Below are 19,606 nucleotides of genomic sequence, written 5' to 3' on the forward strand. Positions count from 1 at the left end.
ACAAAGTACCGCTGCTTTCATCTCTGTCAGCTTGTACCTTGAACTACTGGTGGGAGTGCAAAATCGCCGCCGCCGCCCCTCCCCCCAGCAGACGGAGAAACAACATTGCAGTCAGTTGACATTCGTACCCACTCTCCTACAGAGCGCTGGAACTTCCCAGACGGCCTTGCTGGAGGCCAAAGGCGCTGTACATGATCACGTGATCACCCGAAAAGGAAGGCGCTATATCTCCAGCTGGGAAGCTACTTTTAACAGCACAAACGCGGCACTAACGAATGGGACCAGTTAGGGTCCCCGACGAAGTTGTAGGGGGGCTGAGTGACACCACATCCCCCAAAAGAGAAGGCGCTATATCTCGGGAACAAAAGCAGCACAAACACGACTTTCAACGGCAACGTAACACTAACGAATGAGGTGGGTTTCATCGTCTGCGCTGTTTGTAGGGGGGGCAGCTTCACAGAGCCGTGTCCCACATGTGTCACACATCCATCCCAGCCTGTTGGGGGCACCTTTTCCATTAATTCCCCTGCTACACGCACGCTCCCCCGAGAGCGGTGCTCACAAACACCCCCGGTCGGGTTAGCCAGGAAGGGAGGCATGTTTCACTGCTTTCTCCTGCTGGCTCTGCTGAAGCTCGTCCGTGTACTCGGGCCCGGAGTCCTGTCCTCGTGACGCATCCCGGCCTCCTCCCATCTCTCCCTCTCGAGAGCCTCCGGCCCTGCACGACCTCCTCGAAGATCGCCTCCCGGTTCTACCCCAGCTGAGTTTCTCCTTCCCATGCTGCTCCCTATCGGGATGGACACCCCCGACTCCCCCACTCCACCGCCTTCCTACACATCGGCACCTAGGTCTCTACACCTCCAACCCATCTATAACCAGAGATCAGCAGCTAGACAAGACCTTTTTTCCAACCCATCCTGTGGACGTCTAGATGGAGGGCCCCTCCATTACACCCCTGCTCTCTGGTTCACTCACTGCCAGAAGCCAGGGGGCCGATAAACCTTCCCACCACCTCCAACGTCCTATTCTGAGAGCGAGTCTCCCTCAAGTTCCACCTCTCCCAGAATCTCTCCGAGACTGTCATTAACTCTTCCCCTCTCGGGGCAGACACGCAAACACAACACTGGATAAAGAGATGCAGTTTAACCAGCTGCCAGGCTTCTGATGTGCAGGCTGCTGTACTCACACGCACTGCAGCAGATTGCTTGCAACACCAAGATGGCACATAGACACTTAACAAAAAGCCACCCTCTCCCACAGCTTCAGCACAGCCTCTCTCACTGTTGGGCTTCAGGCTGCTGGGCAGCTCACTCACTCTGCTCGGCTCGCCTCGCCCTGCTGCGTGCATGTGCCTGGTGTACAGAACTTCACACAAATGCTGCGTGTAACATGCTCAAGGGAGGTACCCAGCTGGAGATTACAAGACGGCTCCTAGCTGCTGCTCGTTAGATCAAGACTCCACAGGTGTGGTCACTTAGGAACCCGCGTTTCCCAACAGTTCTCTGCATTCTGCACCTTTTGTTCTGTCACACCTGAAAATGTGCCTTCTCGAACATAAACCTTAACGCAAGAAAGGCAACTCAAAGAAATGCAGTAACACAGAACAGACATGGGAACAACAGTCACCTTTCAGCTTCGGTTTCCTCCAAATCTTTTTGTTTTTAATTTTGCAGACAAAAAAGATCCTGAACACTACATGCACAAAAGGGCCCTGTAGTTCAAAATGTGAAATCAAGATTTTCAACTAACAGCATCAGAAAAAAAAACAATAAAAAAAACTAAAATAATGAACATGAACTCAGGAACATGTCGCTATGCAACAACAAGCATCAGGAATGTTCTTCTGGGCCAGCGAAGGCCAGTCTCTCGGGAGGCGCGGCGTCCTGTGTCTTGACTGGTGGGGTGACTGGAGAGCTCACCCGCTCATCGGGAGGTTCGGCTCCCGGCCCCTGGGCCTGCGAGCACGGAGCCGCCGGCCGAGAGAAGTAGCCATCGGCCACGGCCTCCGACGCCGTGAGCCTCGCGGAGCTCGTCAACAGCCTGGACAGAAGAGCCTGCAGACCGCTGGCCTGCGGAGAAGCACAGCACAGCGTTAGAGGCGTCTCCTTCCGATGCGATGACTTGTCTTTCGGAATGGCCGCTCCTCTTGCCGAACTGTCTTCGTCACCTCTCGGTCCACTGCTACAATCCCTGCAAAGCACACCGGAGGAGGAAGAAGAGGAAGAGGAAGTGTGGGCAGAGTCACTCACCAGGCTTAGTCCTCCTGTATCAGGAGTTCCATCCTCCCTCATCACAAAGTCATGTTTGGGAAAATGCAGCTGCAATTCAAATCACAATTAGCTGTACAAATAACAGAATAATATTGATTCAGAATGAATAAATCTGATCTCTGAGCTCCCAGCCATGAAGCAGCGTGTTTTTTTCTTTTGCCTCAGTCACTTGTTTAAAACGCACAAACCTGTCAAGTGTTGTTTACGGAAAAATTGTGCAATAAGGGAAGGTGCCAAAACTCATCTACAAAAAAAAACACTCTCCTGAGAGGTTGTCCGGGTTTATCTACGCTTTCCTCAATTTGTCAGTCGCAATAAACCAGACGCTGGGATTTGTCCTGCATTCTGAAGGCAAGTTTGCTAAAAGATGTAATATACTGATTACCGAATTTTCCTTTTTACATTCCCTGGAGGTTCCGACCTCAAGTCCCAACACTGCACGGAGGATTTCCACACCTGGCAGTATTTGTGGGCAAGCCCCTGTACTCTTAATCCTCTCAAACAGAAGTTACCACCCCAAACACAGCCAATATTCCACCACCACTGAGCTGAGAGAAACACTGCATCTCAAGCACTGCATCAGGATTAAATTAATGTAAAGATTACATTTGACGGCAACCATAACGTATTACCTGTTCAGCTAAAGAGACATGAATCAAATGAATTGCAACAGGATTCTTAAGCACTGTAGTGGTGTATAGCCATGTTGTGTGTTTTGTAATGTATGTAACATTCTGCCATCCCCTACACTGCTGGTATCCTTCTGCACTTTTTTGATTTATTAAGTGCACTTATACAATAACCCATCCGAACAATCTGGAATCTCCACATCTTAACGGCTGTTCAAGAGGAATCTCAGGTTTGCATGAGTGGGTGGAGTGGTGGCCCTGTGGCGCAGGATCTGCGTCTGTGGCTGGAAGGTTGCTGGTTCAAATCCCGCGGCCGGCGGAGGAATCCTACTCCCTTGGACCCCTGAGCAAGGTCCTTAACCCCAGTTGCTCCAGGTGCGCTGTATAAATGGCTGACCCTGCGCTCTGAACCCAAGCTTCTCTTTCCCCGTCTGTGTGTCTCATGGAGAGCAAGCTGGGGTGTGCAAACAGACAAATTCCTAATGTAAGAAATGGTATATGGCTAATAAAGTGATCTATCAAAGTTTCTGCCCAAAGAAACATCCAATCAGGCAGGTGGTGTTTTTCACTCCTGGTACAGTGTAAAAAATGCTTCTGCCAGAGGCATGTTGACACAGGGCGCAGTAGGTTATGACATGCGTGTAAAACCCCCTTCCCCAGGCCCTTCCTGACAGCACCCTGCCCCCGAGCCAGAGGAAGGCCCCAGGGCCCTGTACGGCGGCAGGCGGATGTGAGAGGTATCGGGGCTGCTTGCCGTTATGTACTTGACCCCCGGCCAATCACTCCGATTCTGGGCTCTGCACTCTACCGGCACCGGCACAAGCAGGGCTCCCCGACAACGGCTCCTCCGTGCCCCGGAGCACACGGAGCTCACGCCTGCCTGCGTCCGGCTCCGGCAGCAGGACCGCTCCGGCGGGAGGCGCCGGGAGGTGCCGGGAAGTGCCTTACCCACAGCAGCAGGCCTCCAAGCGCATACATGTCCGCGGCCGACGAGACGGCCCGTCCTCTCCTCACCTCGGGGGCGGCCAGGCTGAGCTTCCCGGCCACCATCGCGCCGGCCAGACAGCGCTGCTCCTGAGGCCGACACAAACATGGGCTAGCGAGCGGCAGCACAGCGGCGCGCTGTCAAGACACAGCTCGCTCTGGGACGTAGCGTCATGAAGGGACGAGACCGTGGCTACCGTGTGGTTGGGAGAGAGACTGCAGATGTTCCACTGAGCACCAGTGAAGCAAGGTGGAGGGAGGGTCCAGGCCTGGCCATGCATGACCTGCCCTGGAACTGGCTCATTGGTCTTTCTTGGTTGAATAAGTTATGATGGCAACAGCAGACTGAATTCTAAAGCTTATAGAAACACTTCATTTACGCAGAAGAAAATGCAATTAAAACTGAAAGTGGCAGCAGTGCCGTCTCTAACAAAGACAAAGCAGAGCATGGGACCAAGTCCAGATTTATCTCGGTATTGCTAAGCTATCGTGCCTAAAAACATAGTGGGTGGGCTGAGAGAGGAAAGGCACCCATTCGAAGAGCGGGCTGCGAGCTGGAGACCAGACTATTGCTGGGAATGACCTGCACTGTCACTGGTCCTGTACACGGGAACACACCAGCAGGGTGGAGGAGCTGGGGGCTGGTGCCAGGCCGGGAGCCCCTTGTGAAAGGACGACTGGCTCTGCCCGGCGCGAGCATGGTGCAGGCACCAGGGCTCAGAGGAAGCTTACCGCCGCCTGCGTGAAGTCAAAATCCCCGACTACTCCTTGCTCGCGGCTCAGGACAAACACATTGCTGGGGTGCAGGGAGCCATGGGTGATGTTGAAGTTGTGCAGCGTCTGCAGGCCAGCAGCCACTCCCTGCATCACCCTGGGAACTTCCTGAAGGAACAGCAGAGCCCTCAGCATCTGTCCACACAGCACTGGGGACACGAACACCGACGTCCTACTCACATTAGGGGCCAAGGGACTCGAGGCCTGAACAGCTCTCAGGCTTCCAAACGCCACGTACGGCACCATCACGTATGCCAGCGGATCACACTGGGAAAATAAAAGCACTGTGAGCATCAATCCCTAGAACTGGTCGAGCAATTTCTTCTGAAGTGGAAGAAAAATGAGAACTGCTTTAAAAGGCGGAGGCGGCGGGTCAGAGAAAATACCTTGCCGAAGAACAGGGCAAGCAGGGGCAGCAGTCCGGAGAACTGGACGCGGGAGCAGGCTGTGTGGTACTGGGCCGCGCACTCCAGCATGCGGGCCTCTGTGGTCCCGTCTACAGAATAGCCCTGCGGACGCCAGCACATCCTTCATCCTCTCACACTCGCGAGACGGCCGAGCCGCGACTCCCGGCTCTCCACACTCTCCCCAGGTCAGGACGGAATCATTCCAAAACAGCCGCCGTCTCCGAGAACATAAAACTGGCCAACGGGACGAGGCCACTTGACCGGGCAGGCTGGTGCGGTCAAGCCCCTGGGCTATAAAAAAACTACACGCTTTCTTAAACTCCTTTGATCCAGCATGCTTCTTGGTCAACCAGAAACAAAATATTCAACAACAAAAAAAAACCATGCAACACTTGCCATTAAAATGGGTTTTCCTGCACTATAATGTTAATGAGTGCGCCGCTTGAAAACTGTTGAATTAGCGGTGTTCCTCGACACCGGCGGCCGGGCAGCACGGCAGAGTGCAAACTCGTTGTGTATGCCCACTGCTCTCCCCACTGAGCTCATGCTGCCCCCTGTTCAAACACAGGGCCCTGCTGGAAAACCATGCACATTCACAGGTGAGCACCGGATTTTCTAGCCTCCCTGCCAGCACGGCTGTAGACCCGGGGCACTGACCTGGCACAGCTGCAGCAGATGTTACCTCTGCAGCTCTGCTCCTCTCACCTGTTGGAGGCTTACTGCCACTGGCTGTGTGATCCTTTCTTTGTCCTGTGAGGCAGGACTGAAGTACTCTCAAGACATGATGGCTTCTTGTCTTGCATTTTCTTAAGCTTTAAAGGCAAATCAATTCTCTGTATTGCCCGCCTACATAGAACTACAAACTAAACTCCAGATTTATTTGGTGCAGCACTCTTGGCAAAGTGCAACAGAGTACATTCACAAACTGCTAAACAATGCAAGTACATCAACGCAGTCAAAGCAACCCACTGGGCACAGAGAAGAGAAACAGCTCCCAGAGAGGCTAGTGTCTCTTAGATCAGTTACCTTGTTAATTATTTTATTTCCAGGTGACCATAACTGGGAAAACAAGTGTGTGAGGAAATGTACAATGCCACCGTACAGCATTCTGACATCTCACTTAATAATTCATGCCAGAAAGAAGTTCAGTTTTAAAGTTCTAATCACATTCTCAAGAGTGCATGACTATGCTTTCACTCCTACGCAAAATCAGCGCATTCCTGTCATTTGCTGCTGAACTTGAACACAGGGGCGACGGTGACTGAGAAGCGTGTCGCTCCAGAAGACACAAATTACCTTCAGAACAACCTTGTGCCCCTGGAACTCTGTGCACACCAGCGGCCTCTTGCTGCTGAACTCTTTCAATGGCTCTGCATCAAAGAGATCACGCTCCAAACTCTTCATAACGAGACCATTTGAGTCCTGAAGAGAACACACAAGGGGAAGGATGAAACCTGCCGCCAGTTAATGAAAACCACCTTACTGGCACAGTCTGATGCGACATGGTTTTAAGGCACACTGAATGGTGTATTGTATCTTCTCCAGGTACGCGTGATGCACTGCTGACAATTTTAATGGTCGATATTTAGTGCTTACAGTTTACACGAACAAGCATTAAGTTAAATAATCTTGCCATGTAAGTGCTTGAGATCTTCAGGAGCAGTTTCCACTTTAAACACATGCTTCATTTTTTAAGACTGTAATGTTAAGAGTGCCTTGGAGAAGTCACCAGTTCTGCAAGGGGACCCAGTGCCTACATGCTAAAGAGCCTTTTTCACAAAGCTGCTTGAAGGCACAAATTCAGATCCAAGAACCACATCAGCCCTTGGACATTAGAATTTCATAGAGGTTTAGGCATTAAGACAAGACAGGATATGATAGAAGGCTGTTCGACTCCTCTTCTTGTTTGATTGGTAGTCTCTAAACTCATTGGGTTCAGAGTACACCTGAAGAAGGCTCCACGGCCAAAACGTTGTGTTTTCCTTCTTCTCTTTTCAGCATGGAATAAACCCATTACTTGTTCCTTTGCAGCCTATGCATGCTGACGCAGCTACCCACCTAAACTACTATCGTATATATAGCTTTGGCTATTCTGTGCCCAAAAATAATTTTTAGTTTTCAGTTGTGACCCTTTGTCCTTGCGGTGTGCAGTGTGTGTTCCTACTGCCAGCGTGGACCACTTGACGCTTCAGTGTGGAATTTCATTTGCCAAGTGTCAGCCTGTCCCTGGTTCTGTCCACGTCTGTTTGCACTTCCCCTGCTGCTGTTTCCGTCTGCTACTCGCCCTGTTTTTGCATCACTGGTAATTCCGACCGGTTCCCTTACTGCACCGCAATCTACATCTTTAGACACGGATCAGGAAGAACAATGGACCTAAAACAGATCCCTGCGGCACCACTACTCACATCTGCCCAGCGAGAGGTCAGGTCCCTCGAGACAACATGCTGTTTCCTGTATGCTCACAAGTTCTCAGTCCTTGTACATACTGTACATTCCCAGGATTTCCCTGGTTTTTAATTTGAAAATAGTGTGAATTAAATTATTCCAGTTGCCATTCCCTTGTAAATGATGTCGGCAGTACCCGGTCGAACAGCAGCTGCTCCATCAGTCACCTCAGGCCCAGCTGAGCTCTCTAGAGGTGCTTACCTTGTAGCTCAGCATGTCTGCTTCCGGATAAAGCAGAGGCAGCTCAGGGAAGCCCTTTTCCGCCAAGACACAAAGCTTTTCCTAAACGGATACATACTGCAATAGTAATGCATTCCATATGATAATTTCATGACAATGTGAAAAGTCACAATACACTCTTCCTAGTCTATTGTTAGTGATCTTTTTTTTTTTAGCTACAAAACACAAACAATATGATAAATGTAAAAGGAGAACAGCAATACTATAAGATACACAAAACCGCACACTATAGAAACTGGTCCTTAGAAGCAGGAGGGGACTGGCAGAGGATAGAAAAGCTGGAGATGTCAAACAGAGGAACTAAGAGCTGCAAGTCGCCAGACATCTTCCTTCAAATCCTCTTAGAAGAAGTTTGTCAGTAAATCCGCACGTGAAAGGAATAGTAAGCCTTTACACACAGCCTGGCAGAAATAAAGATGCAGAACAGCTTACATATTCTTCCTTTTCACGGTTAATCTCCTGGAAAAGCGCCTTCCTGGTCTCCGCTATCTCTTCGCTCTTCTTCAAAATCTCCCCCTCGTCGGGCTCCTCCGCCTGCACGAGCAGACAAAGCCAAACCACTGTCATTCACTAGACTCGGCAGCCCTGTGCCGGACGTCTCCACTCCTCGGGCCTGCAGGCTGGGAAACGCACAACGACAAAGCCTTTCAAGCTCCAGAGCAAAACCAGATGATCAAAGTAACTCATGGACTGCACCTGTTCCTTCTGTGAAACCTCTATCCCCACCCTCACGCAGTGCCTTGCGTCCCCCAAGCCTTACATCCTCCAAGCTCGCCTTCACCACCACAGCCCAGCGCAGCTGCGACTTCAGGGACTTGATCACTCTCTTCACAGAGAGCAGCACGTCCACCTTCGGCGTGTGATCCAGCCACTGAAGGAGCTCCTTCTTCAACTGTATGGCAGAATAAAAGAAGAGTCCTTATAATAGTTTAAGCCTTACTCACAACACATGTAACATAATGTTTTGTATATGGCTTCAAAGCATAAGCCACATTTTTCTTGTTTTTATTTGGTACAATTACTGCACGTTTGATATGCCTAATGCTTTAAGAGTTTGTTTACCTGTGTTCCATTTATTATACAAAATGAATTGTGTCCTTGCATACGTAGAATTTTCATCAAAAAGGATCTCTAAGCACTTTACATATTGTAGGGCACCCACTTCATCCTCCACTGAAGTGCAGCCCCACCTGGGAGACACACAGGGGCCCACTCTGCACCAGCAGAGCCACCTGGGAGACACACAGGGGCCCACTCTGCACCAGCAGAGCCACCTGGGAGACACACAGGGGCCCACTCTGCACCAGCAGCCCCACTGCATGGCACACTAGGTGATGAGCGACAAACAGCTTTACCCTTCAGTTAAGGAGGGATCTTCAGGTAGGCAGACTGGACTGTGAATTAAGTCAGGACACTGGGGTTTCCATCTAGAGAAATACCTACCATCCATGTTGCAACTGCGTCTTTGGACAAAGGAACAGTGGAGTGGAGATGGAAATTCACCTCCCTACAGTAGGAAGAACTAGCAGTTCTCTTATTGCATGGGGCTTTTCAGATTTAGGAATACAACAGCACAGGTAGCTTCCCAAGCAGGACAAGATCCAAGGAGCAACACTGACACTTTCTACAAAAGCACTAACATTAGGGCTCTAACTGCTCCACGTTTAAGCAGTAGGACGTCACAAAGCATTTGTAGTGCTAGAAAAACAATAACCACCTTTTAGACTACACTTAAAGCAGTTTTTATCTTTATGCACAGTTGTTAACTAAAAGAAGGTGCCAGCAGAACAGCCTGCTGTGAACGTGAGGATCCGCACACACCTCCATGTTCACAAGGTACTTGTCTCTCACAGTGTGCAGCAGGCCCAGCTCCTGCTCAATCTTCTGTATCACTCTGTAATACGCACTGGACACTATCTTCACCTCTTCATTATCCTGCTCCTGCGTCAGGAGGAAGAAACAGAGCAAGGGAAAAAAAAACACAGGTCACTATACAAAAGGAATGCAGTGCCTTTAGCATTATTCATCCTCCTTTTTAAAGCAAATCACTGTCATGGACTAGTTTCCATTTTAATGGGTTTATCAGCACAGCAGCACAAGCCCCTGGTCTGAAACGCACGTCTGATTTAAAACCACGCAGTGAGGATGGAGATCTCAGCAAATGCTGCCTCATTAAGAATGAGGGAAAATATGCCGCAGGTCGAGAAAAACGAGCTGTCCTGACATCACCTCGGGGACAGCTAACGAGTCGAGGTCTAAGGTGAAGAGCAAGTGGGCTCCTGACACGAGGAGTAAAGTGTACAGCACTTGACCCCACCAGCCTTGGCTAGAAAAGGGGAAATAACCGTGCCGGTGTTAGAGGAAAGGGAGAGCAGACTGGCCAACCCTTCCTAAGCCAGAAACCAATATTAATGAGAAGTCTTATACTCCTCAGCATCCGCCGCCTCATCCCGTCGACAAAACGTGTTGGCATCTGCCATGTGGGATCGAGCAACTCGAGCAGGGGCTTGGGCAGCTGGGAGCGGGCACGTCTGCCAAAATCCCTGAGCTGCTGCGAACGGAAGTGTCCGTGCCCGAGGGTCACGCTTGACCGAGAAGCGGCAGAGGTCAGCGATGCCTTTGTCTGCCTCAGAAGGGACAAAATCCTGGTTCAAGGACACTCCCAAATCAGCTGAAAAACAAGCACGTGCTGCCCTCGGACAACACCTAAAGAGAGTTCTTAGGAAGAGCTACTATGCAGGACTCTGACCCAGCACTTTCACAGCTCACGTGCCTCGGGACGGTTTCGCTAGAGCTGTGAACATGGAGGCGATGCTCACTCACTGCGAGACACAGCTGCAGCTCGCTGCTCACGTCACTCTCGGCTCTCTCCAGGATGCGGTCCACACTGTCGGCGACCTCTTGCACAGACAGAGATGAAGGCTCGCTCCCCAAGCAAAAAAACTGAAGAGACAGAATATACGCTTCCTTTAAACGGAGGGTAGAAATTTGAACGTTTTTCTAACCATTTCCAAATCAAGGCATACCAAATTTATCTCTGCTAAGCAACAATTTATATGATGAATAAATGATGATCCAATAAAGAAAGTTAATCAGAAATGCTGGTAACAGAACATTTGCAATAAAAGGGGAGTAAAGGTGAAATATAGCAATCACCAATCGCAGGAACTGACAATCTAGCAATAGAAAAGCAACAAAACAATAAGAAACAAACCAATCAACTGACAAAAACTTTCTAAAAATGTAAGGAATTTTAATGCGCTCTTCCATCCATGAGCACAGTTACTGATGCACACAAGCATTCCTTGAGCAAAGCTCAATTAAACTGGTCAGCAGAACCAGCTGATGCAATTCTCGTGAACACTGGTTGAGTTACCTAATAAAAAGAAGTGGTTCTCCTTTCACACAGCAGAATCAGCTACAATCGGCCCAGGACAGCAAGTACCATGCAGCCTTTGTGTCCCAAAGGACACAGTCTGGTCGTGTAGGGTGAAACCCACCTTACTGGTGTCACTGAGCCACGAGCGGAGGGCTTTCAGGGATTCATCTGTTTGTTTCCTGATGCCGCTGAAATACTGCTGCTTCTGGCTCTTCCACTCGGCGAACGACTCGAAGGCACTCTCACCCACGTCTAGAGATGGGAAAGATCCGAACACCACCGACAGACTGGAGCCCAGGTCCTTAAAAAAAGAAATGAAGCACTCTTTCACAGAGCTCTTCACTTCACTTCAGTAGGAGCTGACCACACAGGCCTGAAAGGCCAACAACATAGTCAGCTCAACTTCATGACACTGACTGTGCTGGATTCACATTAATATCATTTCGGGATATACATGCACACACAGCATTGTAAACAGGCATGAAAAAGACAAGCACACATCACACACACGAATGTCTAAACCTGAATCCAAGCGCAAACATATAGATACTACAGAATGAATGGGACCAAGAATGGATCCCAGTGGCACCCCTCATGTGATGAACTTCTTTCGAGGGAGAACAATGACCAATCAGTCTTTACAGAACAGCTCTAAGACTGCTTACCACCATCCCTCTTTATTCAACACTTACAATAGCTGGGTGGATTGAGCAAACAAAACTGAATTAATAGGTAGGATATTGTGAAACAAAACAGCCTGTTTGGGTTAGTGAGTAGACAAGGAACAAGGGCTCGATATCCCAGTTACAGGTCACTTACAGGTAGACCAAAGGTAGGGATAAGGTTTAGTGTGTACCCTTTGTCATGAATGGGCACATTCACATGCTAAGTAAAGCCAGGTTTAGGGAAGCACAGAATTCTTCCAGAGGAGTGCTGAGTGTCAGTGTGAATATTAAAACACCCTAAAATTAACATTAGGCCTGAGAGACAACAAAGGAGGCTTTCTGCTTTGGTGGCCTGTGCACAAGCAGCGTTGCTACAGTCACCTTTAGATTACAAAACCTCCTGATTACGTATGTAACTCTCTGTCATAAGGCATTTCTAAGTGACATTATTCCAGCTCAATTCTACCGGTTTATTTGGATGAATGGAGCAGCTCTTCAGGTGCTACAGTTTTTAAAAGATATAGAAAAGCTACAGAAGCACTGGTCCTCCAGAAGCAGGGTAGACACTCCTGAGACAGAATAAAGATGAAACTCTTTTAAAGAAACATCAAGAGTTTCCACAAATACATCTATAAAGTCAAAAGTATGTGAATCATGCAAAAAACAAGATGCATTAACCAGAGGAAAAAGAGCCCTAATATTGATGAGAACATATGGCACGTTTTGTTCCCCCAAGTCACTCAAACAAAAGACGAGAACAAGAACAGACAGATGAGTGCCAAGGAACACGCTCTCACACCTTCAGAGTGTCCATGCGCTCGGCGATGGGCAGCCTGTCTGCCTCCAGTAGAAAGTCATCTATGGCCTCCACGAGAGCCCGCCTCGCTTCGTTACGTCGGCCAATCAGATCTCTCAGCTTATCTTTCTGGCGGAACAGAGCGGCATTTCCTGGTTGTCACTCAAACACTGCCCCCGAGTTCAGAGGAGCAGCCTTCATGCATCTACAGAACACCAAAACCACGCGCCGTACACTGAGGAAACTCCATCAGAAACAAGCAAGAGAACAACAAACCCATTCACCACTATGTTCACCAGTTCTGCTCGCCGTTACTGAAACAAAGCATCATTTGTAGTGAAAAGCTAATTGCACATTTGCACTTGACAGCGGTCCACCCTTGCAAAAAAATCAATTACGTTGCTTTATTTCCCCCCCCAAAACTAGGCAAACTAGGCCTTTTAATACTAGATTATAAACACGGCTGCCATTCTGTTAGTCTTACACAGATATTTAACCATTCAGAAGTGGAAACTGCAACACTTGAAGCGTTGCTGGGTTTTCAGTTTCCCAGCAACACGGTCAGAATGGATCTCACAGCCCATCCCACGCCGGTCCTGCTTCTCCTTATCCCACAGGATCGAGGTGCTGCTCATTCCGACACTCACGTCTACCGCGCAGGCCTGCAGCGCCGCTTGAGCCAGGCTGTACGCAGTCCAGGCCGTGTCCAGTCTCTCCATGGCCGCCGGCGCAGACAGACCGGTGCGCGTGACCGCGTCTATGGCTTCCGAAAGGCCGTCTCCCACACTGCTGCCGGGGCTGCCCTGCCTGCGGGGGCCAGAGGACCAGATTCATTCCCGCTCTCTCCGGGACGACGCCCACGCCGACGCCGGCCAGCTGCCGCAGCGGCGTTCCGGTCGGCTGGGTGCAGCGCGACTCATCCGGCAGGCCGTGCAACTGCCCGTTCACTGCAAATTCCCATTTGTCCCAACTCCTTCAAAACATCTCTATTATTCTGGTCAATTTGTACCAAACTAATGCCAGACCGATCAATTACCTACTGGGTTTATTTGCACAGTTTACCTAAAAAAGATAAATTCCCAGGGTTCCAAAGAACAGATCAGTACCATGTGGGCTTTCTGTGTCTTTCGTGCTGAGAAAACCAAATTGTCTTTATAATTTATAACATGCAAAGAAGGTCCATCTGCACGAGCACATGAAAGATGCTACAAACGACTCCCTGCAGACCCCTACCACCCATCTTGTAAAAACCCAGCTTCCCTCGGTGACCTGAGCTGTCACTTCTCATCCGGAGGTAGCTCTCTGGGCTGACTGTCAATATCTGCCACAGTTCTACTTGAATGAGGCCCCTGTACAGTCTGCTCTGCTCCAAGACAGGTGAAGCCTGTGTAAGACCTGGGTACAGGATTTAAACTTACACCCCTCCTTCCAACTGATTCCACAGCTGTGTGCTTTCTGCAGCGTGATAGGATGGCAACAAAAACTCTGTAGTGAGGTCCTGATGAACTCTGAGTGCCCGTGGCCAGGAGTCTGACCTTCTACAATCAGGCCTCACTTAGAAGCAAGGGGTGAAGCAGACTCTCTCTCCTCCCCTGACCTGCAGGTGCCGTGGGGCTGCTGTGAGTCACTCCGAGGGGAGCTGCTCTTTAGTTAAGGATGATGCGGGTCCCTTCCTGTATGTAAAGTGCACGGAGATCCTTTAGGATGAAGAGGACTATATAAACGTAAAGCTCGTTTATTACATTATAACTCGGAACATTCCAACTGTCTGCTCCAGGGATTTCCATGCTTCCTGCAGGACTGCGAGGCTACGTCAGCCTAACCTACAGTGTCACAGGCATTCTGTGTGACTGCAACCTTGCCAGGCAAACTTCACAATGGCAGTCAGAGCAGTCATACCGCAGTCTGCGCACTGCTTCCGTCTTCTCCAGCAGCGCTCGCAGTTTGTCTCCAACTGCTGTTTGCATCTGCTTCTCGAGCTCCTCTAGCTCCGTCTGGAACCCCTCCTTAACCTTCTGCAATTGAAAGCAAGAAAAAAACACTGATGCAGAATTTAAAAAAAAAAAGAGATGCACAAGGAGCAAATCAGTACTGGCCTTGTTTTGTCTCTGGCTATGGTATTAAATAAGACACAGAACATGAATTCCCTTGTTAACTCTCTTTGTACATGTTATTGTGTGTGTTCTGCAGGAGTTTTCATGGACATCAGTACTAACTAGACTAAAATCAGTTCCACAAGTAAGTACAAGGTGGCACTAAGAACACTGAGGCAGGACCCCACAACATGCCCCTGTGCTCTGAAACCAGGGAACACTGAAACCTTCCCTCTCTTCTCCAACCACCAGCCTGGGAGTCCTCAGAAGGGGCTGCATTCGGGGAACACAGAAACAAACACCCCCCCACCCCCACAGCAGGAAACGACAGAGCGGGACAAGGCCGGTGAGGTTCGGACTTCTCCACATCAACACCCAATAACCATGAAACAGGTTCTGCAAACCTATCCACAATACGAGCGGTATGCACTCCCAGTCATAATCAGATGGCACCGCGCTGGGGAGGCTGTATATACTGAGAGCCACGTCCCGCCCGAGCACACACCTGGAGCTCAAGGCTGATGTCCTTCAGCCGGACCTCCAGCAGCACGGCCTTCTGCTCCAGGGCTCTGCTCTCGGCCCTCAGCGTCTCGTTCTCCTCCTGGAGCTCCCGGTCCGCTTTCACTCTCAGGCTGGACGGCGGCACCGCGGCAACCGCGGCTCTCTCCCTGAGGGTGGAAAAACACGACAGCGATGTTGAGGCTCCTGCGGGGGCGAGCTGGGCGCCGGGCCTGTCTCAGCGTTCCTGGATCTGCCCGGTCCCCCCTCGTCGCTCGCACTGGCGGCCACACCGCATGCGCGTGCCAGGCAATCACACGTCCTCAAGCATCTGACGAACCAATGAGGATGACAGGGCAGAAACGAGTAGCAGTGCTCTTCAGACACCTCACTTAACGCCGACACAGTGACTTAAAATATCACAATTAAAGAAGCGATTTAGAACCCGGAGCGTTTCTGCACATTTCAGCAGAACGCAAACTCACACTCGCTGTAGAACTACAAAGAAAATGCCGAGTTGTCTTCAGCCATTCGACAAGGTTTCTCGTGGCCCACAGCCCTACTAAACTACAGCAGTTCAGAGTGGTCTGTTCCCTTTCGAAGCAACGACCACACCGCGGCTGACGTCTAACTGCACGGAGCCGCTGGGACGGTGACACACACAGCCCGAGCCCTGTCCGGGAAGCTGCAGCTCCTTCACACCCGACGCTTCACCTGAAAGCCCTGGGCCTCTGATGGAGAGCGGCCTGGCGCGGGCCTGGCATGTGCCCCTCCTGCTTGCCGTCCCCTGCGTGCCCCTGCTCCAGGACGCCGGAAGGCCACAATCCAGAGGGGGGCCGCAGGATCCGTGGCGGATTCTGGAAGTCCTGGGTGCCGCGTGGGATACTCGTTTGGGAGAACTTCATTTTGGCAACTTCCTCCCCGATACTGACATCACCTTGAAAGGCCTGGACAAGGACAGTCCCATCCATGCGCACTGACTTTGCCTGGATTCTTACTTTTTTCCCATAAATTAAATTGTAGAGAAAAGTCCTCCCCTGGAAGTTAAAAAAAAATGGAAAAGACAGAATGATTGAGCGTTTAATACGCCAAAGGATAACCTTTTCACTGCAAAGCTGTCTACTGAGAACGTTAGACATTAGAATCAAATTTTGTACGTGAAACAAATACAAAAAGAGACATTTCAGATTTGCTTCTATCGATCAATAGTACTAATGTGCATCTACACAATGTCTCTTGACCGCACAATGCTTTTTTTAAAACAAAACCACCTCGAGTGGTGAAACTGGCGGTTTTGAAGGATGCATGGTGCTGCCCCCTTGTGGAGAAAAGTGCAGGGCACGCAATGAGAAATGAAGTATTACCTGCTGGAAGTGGGAGGAATCCTGTTCACCGAGAGCTTGAAAACCCCAAAACATGTACTTTTTTGCAAAACTTGGCATCTGAAGATCTTCGGGTAGTTCAACAAGAGAAGACCTGCTGACAACTTCACAGTTTCCATAGTCGATGTAGATCACGTGGAACTGGTCAAATAAATTACACTGCATTACCTTCTGTGCGCAGTGACAGGAAAGGAATATGTAGGCTTATAACTAAAAAACGATTTGGTAGCAGCACGGCCACAAGACACCTTCTCCTCTTCCTGCATCTGCACCTTGCACCTGTACCAGCACCGGTCTTCGGAAAACATCGCTGCGTATATCTGTTGAGCAAGACAGGTTATTAACTTCCCTGCACATTACAAATCCATTCCTGTTTGCCAGATGACACTGACAATCTGTTAAGACTGGGCATTGTGATCGCCTTTGTAGGCTCCTTCTGAAATTCTAAATTGCCTAAGCTAAAGCGATTAAATAATAACAGCTGTATTTACTTCTCAGCTCTCTTTTGAAGTGTGGTAAGCATTCATATCAAACAAAAACAAAGAAACATACAGGCATTCTAAAGACATGCCCTGGTAAACTGGACCAGAACGGACCTCCTGTGGAAAGAGAGACTGCTGTACTCCACAGCACAGTGGAGAGGGTCTTCCTGACTACCACAGAGCAGCCCTCTCTCCTCCTCACCGACCGCACAGGGGCCATTCAAATGTTCGGCTGAGGTCAGAAAGTTAACGGTTTCAATACGGCGTGATGTCTGAGCTGTGCTCTGCTGATTCAGTACCAAACTCTTACCTTGTACATGCTGGGAATCCCAGTAACTCTCCTGGCCATGGGACATATCTGAGAGAGAGTGTTCGTCATGCTCTCTATGGCCTGATCTTCACTCACGTTCTGGAATCATACACCAGCATAAAACACATCAGGGTGACCAGAGTGATCCTTAGAATCTCCTAAGGCGAAACCCCTCCATGGTGAGCCTGGCTCTTCACAAGCTACATGATCCCGCGTCTGGACTATCTTTAGGTGGAATGAAGGAAAAAAAGCTCCCATGGATCTCACACGGCAGTCCCAAGCAACAATACTCTTTATTTTATATAGCGCCTTTCACAAGGCCTCCTCCAGGCTCCTTACAACACAACAAAACACGTAAGCCAGGTCGACAAACTTAAAGAACTGAGCTCCGGGGCAGGAAAACGAGTTTCTCGTGAGGACCAACATGGGATGTGGGATCATTCCACAGCCTGGCAGTCCTCCCGTTCGGAGCCTCGCTCTGGGAAGCGAACAAAACCCACAAACACCAGTGAGCAGGGAGTGAACAGGAAGCCGTCTTCGCAATCTTTTGCATCATCTGATTCCACTTCCTACATGAATTAAGTTATTAAACTGCTAATGAGATAAATACGACCTTAAAACTTAAACCTGGGGTGTCCGAAACCGACCTACGGGGATGAGAGGACAAGACTAAGGCAGGATCGTCACGCGGGCGTTACTGGAGCACTGCCAATCCAACGAGGACGCCGAAGGACACAAAACTCAACGGCACGCAACACGTGGCAACTCTCCCCGGCAGATCTTCAGAGAACGAGAAGTGTTCTGAACGCAAAGACGTTCCAACAGGTAAACGCATGAGACACCGTCGGGCCTGAAGGCAGCAGCCCTACCTGAGCCCAGAAGGTGACAGCGTCCACTACATGCGTCACACCGACGAGCTCCACTGCAGGAGGAAGAGAAGGAAGAGACAGGTCATCGAAATGATGGCCCAACAGTCCGATCGAACCGCACATCCAGCACAAACCAGCAGAGCCTCACCATTCTCCATTTCAGACCCTTCCATGAGCGCAGGTCTCTACACTGGGGAAGAAGACAAGAACAGTAAGAGACCAGGGGCGACTCAGCACAAGCGTCATGTTGTTTAAGGCCCCTCCTGCATCCCAATTCAGACAAGCCGCTTGGTTGCTTCTGTTCTTCCATGTGAAATGTTCAGTCCGGTCAGGGATTAAAATTAGGAGTTGCGTCTGGACACAACATTTTCATATCATCACTTTATTCCAGCAACATGGCAGACAATGGACTCTATATTAACCCCGGTGGATTTGTTTTTAACAGATAATCCCACGCAGCAGGGGAAAAAAATGCTTCATCTCATTATTTTAACAAAAAAAAATAATTTACCGACACGTTTTCTGTAATTGTATACAGATATAAGGCTGTAGATACTCCTGCAGTTTCCAACACGGTTTTGCTGACCCTATACCCCTCAGCAAACTGTCCAAATAACCGCATTCAAATATTCGCAAGTTGCCTTTTAAGAACTGTGCTTTTTAAGCATCTTAAGATCTGGAACCTTTACATTCAAAAAAGATTCGTGAAGATTTGGGAGGAAAAGAGACTTCCCTCCTCTGAAGGAGCTTGTTAGAGCAATTAAAAGGACTGAAATGCGGAATAGTTATCAGGCATGTGCACCCCGGGAGTGTTTATAGTTTTCCATATACTGTATATATATATAAAGGTTTGGCCCCCATCCCCAAGCCCAGAAAACAGGGCGTTACCTTGGGAAAAACCTGATATAATGACACTGTAGAAGACAGACGACGTCCGCTCTCCCAGGCAACCGCGAGTTAAAAATCGCGGCTGACAGGTATATCACTAGGAATAACAGGACGGTTTAAAAAGAACTAAACTCGATTTTTCAATTTTACATCGTCACCAAGAACACTGATCGTCCTCCCCCCCTGGAGTCTCCCGATATCGGACCGGACAATTCACGAAGCCGTTCACGTTTAACAAAGCAGTGAAGACGGCTGTCCAACCGCGCGAGAGCCACCGCCCCTTCCGGGCCGCGCCCGCGCGCGCGCCCCCTCGCCCCGCCCCGCCCCGCCCCTTCCGGCAGCGCTGCGGCGCAGGCGCGGCACGTCATGTGACCCGCACGCCGCAGCCCGAGCTCGCTGAGGTCCCAGCGATGGGTCAGCCAGTAAGGTGGCGCACCTTCACCCAGCCTCCTCTCACCTCCCTGGTTCGAGTCTTCTCCCTTATTTCCTTTCTGA

At 49.8% G+C, this 19,606-nt stretch overlaps 1 protein-coding gene across 7 annotated transcripts; it reads right to left on the reverse strand.

Moving 5' to 3' along the window:
- Positions 1–1,640: 1,640 nt before the first annotated feature.
- On the reverse strand, positions 1,641–19,405 carry stk31 (serine/threonine kinase 31). 7 transcript variants are annotated; one of them, XM_015357770.2, is made up of 24 exons: positions 19,112–19,405; positions 18,372–18,408; positions 18,224–18,276; positions 17,355–17,453; positions 16,811–16,882; positions 16,545–16,703; positions 15,895–16,217; positions 15,188–15,350; positions 14,489–14,604; positions 13,237–13,396; positions 12,593–12,718; positions 11,250–11,429; positions 10,573–10,692; positions 9,571–9,690; positions 8,510–8,641; positions 8,182–8,283; positions 7,711–7,791; positions 6,361–6,486; positions 5,044–5,166; positions 4,838–4,924; positions 4,616–4,765; positions 3,848–3,973; positions 2,250–2,318; positions 1,641–2,069 (listed from the first exon to the last, which is right to left on the reverse strand). In XM_015357770.2, the coding sequence occupies exons 2-24, from the start codon at positions 18,394–18,396 to the stop codon at positions 1,830–1,832; spliced, it is 2,952 nt and encodes a 983-aa protein (XP_015213256.2). In that variant the 5' UTR covers positions 18,397–18,408; positions 19,112–19,405; the 3' UTR covers positions 1,641–1,829. The 7 variants fall into 7 exon arrangements, with proteins under 7 accessions (XP_015213256.2, XP_015213257.2, XP_015213254.2 ...); XM_015357771.2 differs by having other exon boundaries at positions 3,848–3,967; positions 18,372–18,413; XM_015357768.2 differs by having other exon boundaries at positions 18,372–18,413.
- Positions 19,406–19,606: the final 201 nt, after the last annotated feature.

Source organism: Lepisosteus oculatus, chromosome 10, assembly GCF_040954835.1.
Source record: "Lepisosteus oculatus isolate fLepOcu1 chromosome 10, fLepOcu1.hap2, whole genome shotgun sequence".
Classification (NCBI taxonomy): Eukaryota; Metazoa; Chordata; class Actinopteri; order Semionotiformes; family Lepisosteidae; genus Lepisosteus; species Lepisosteus oculatus.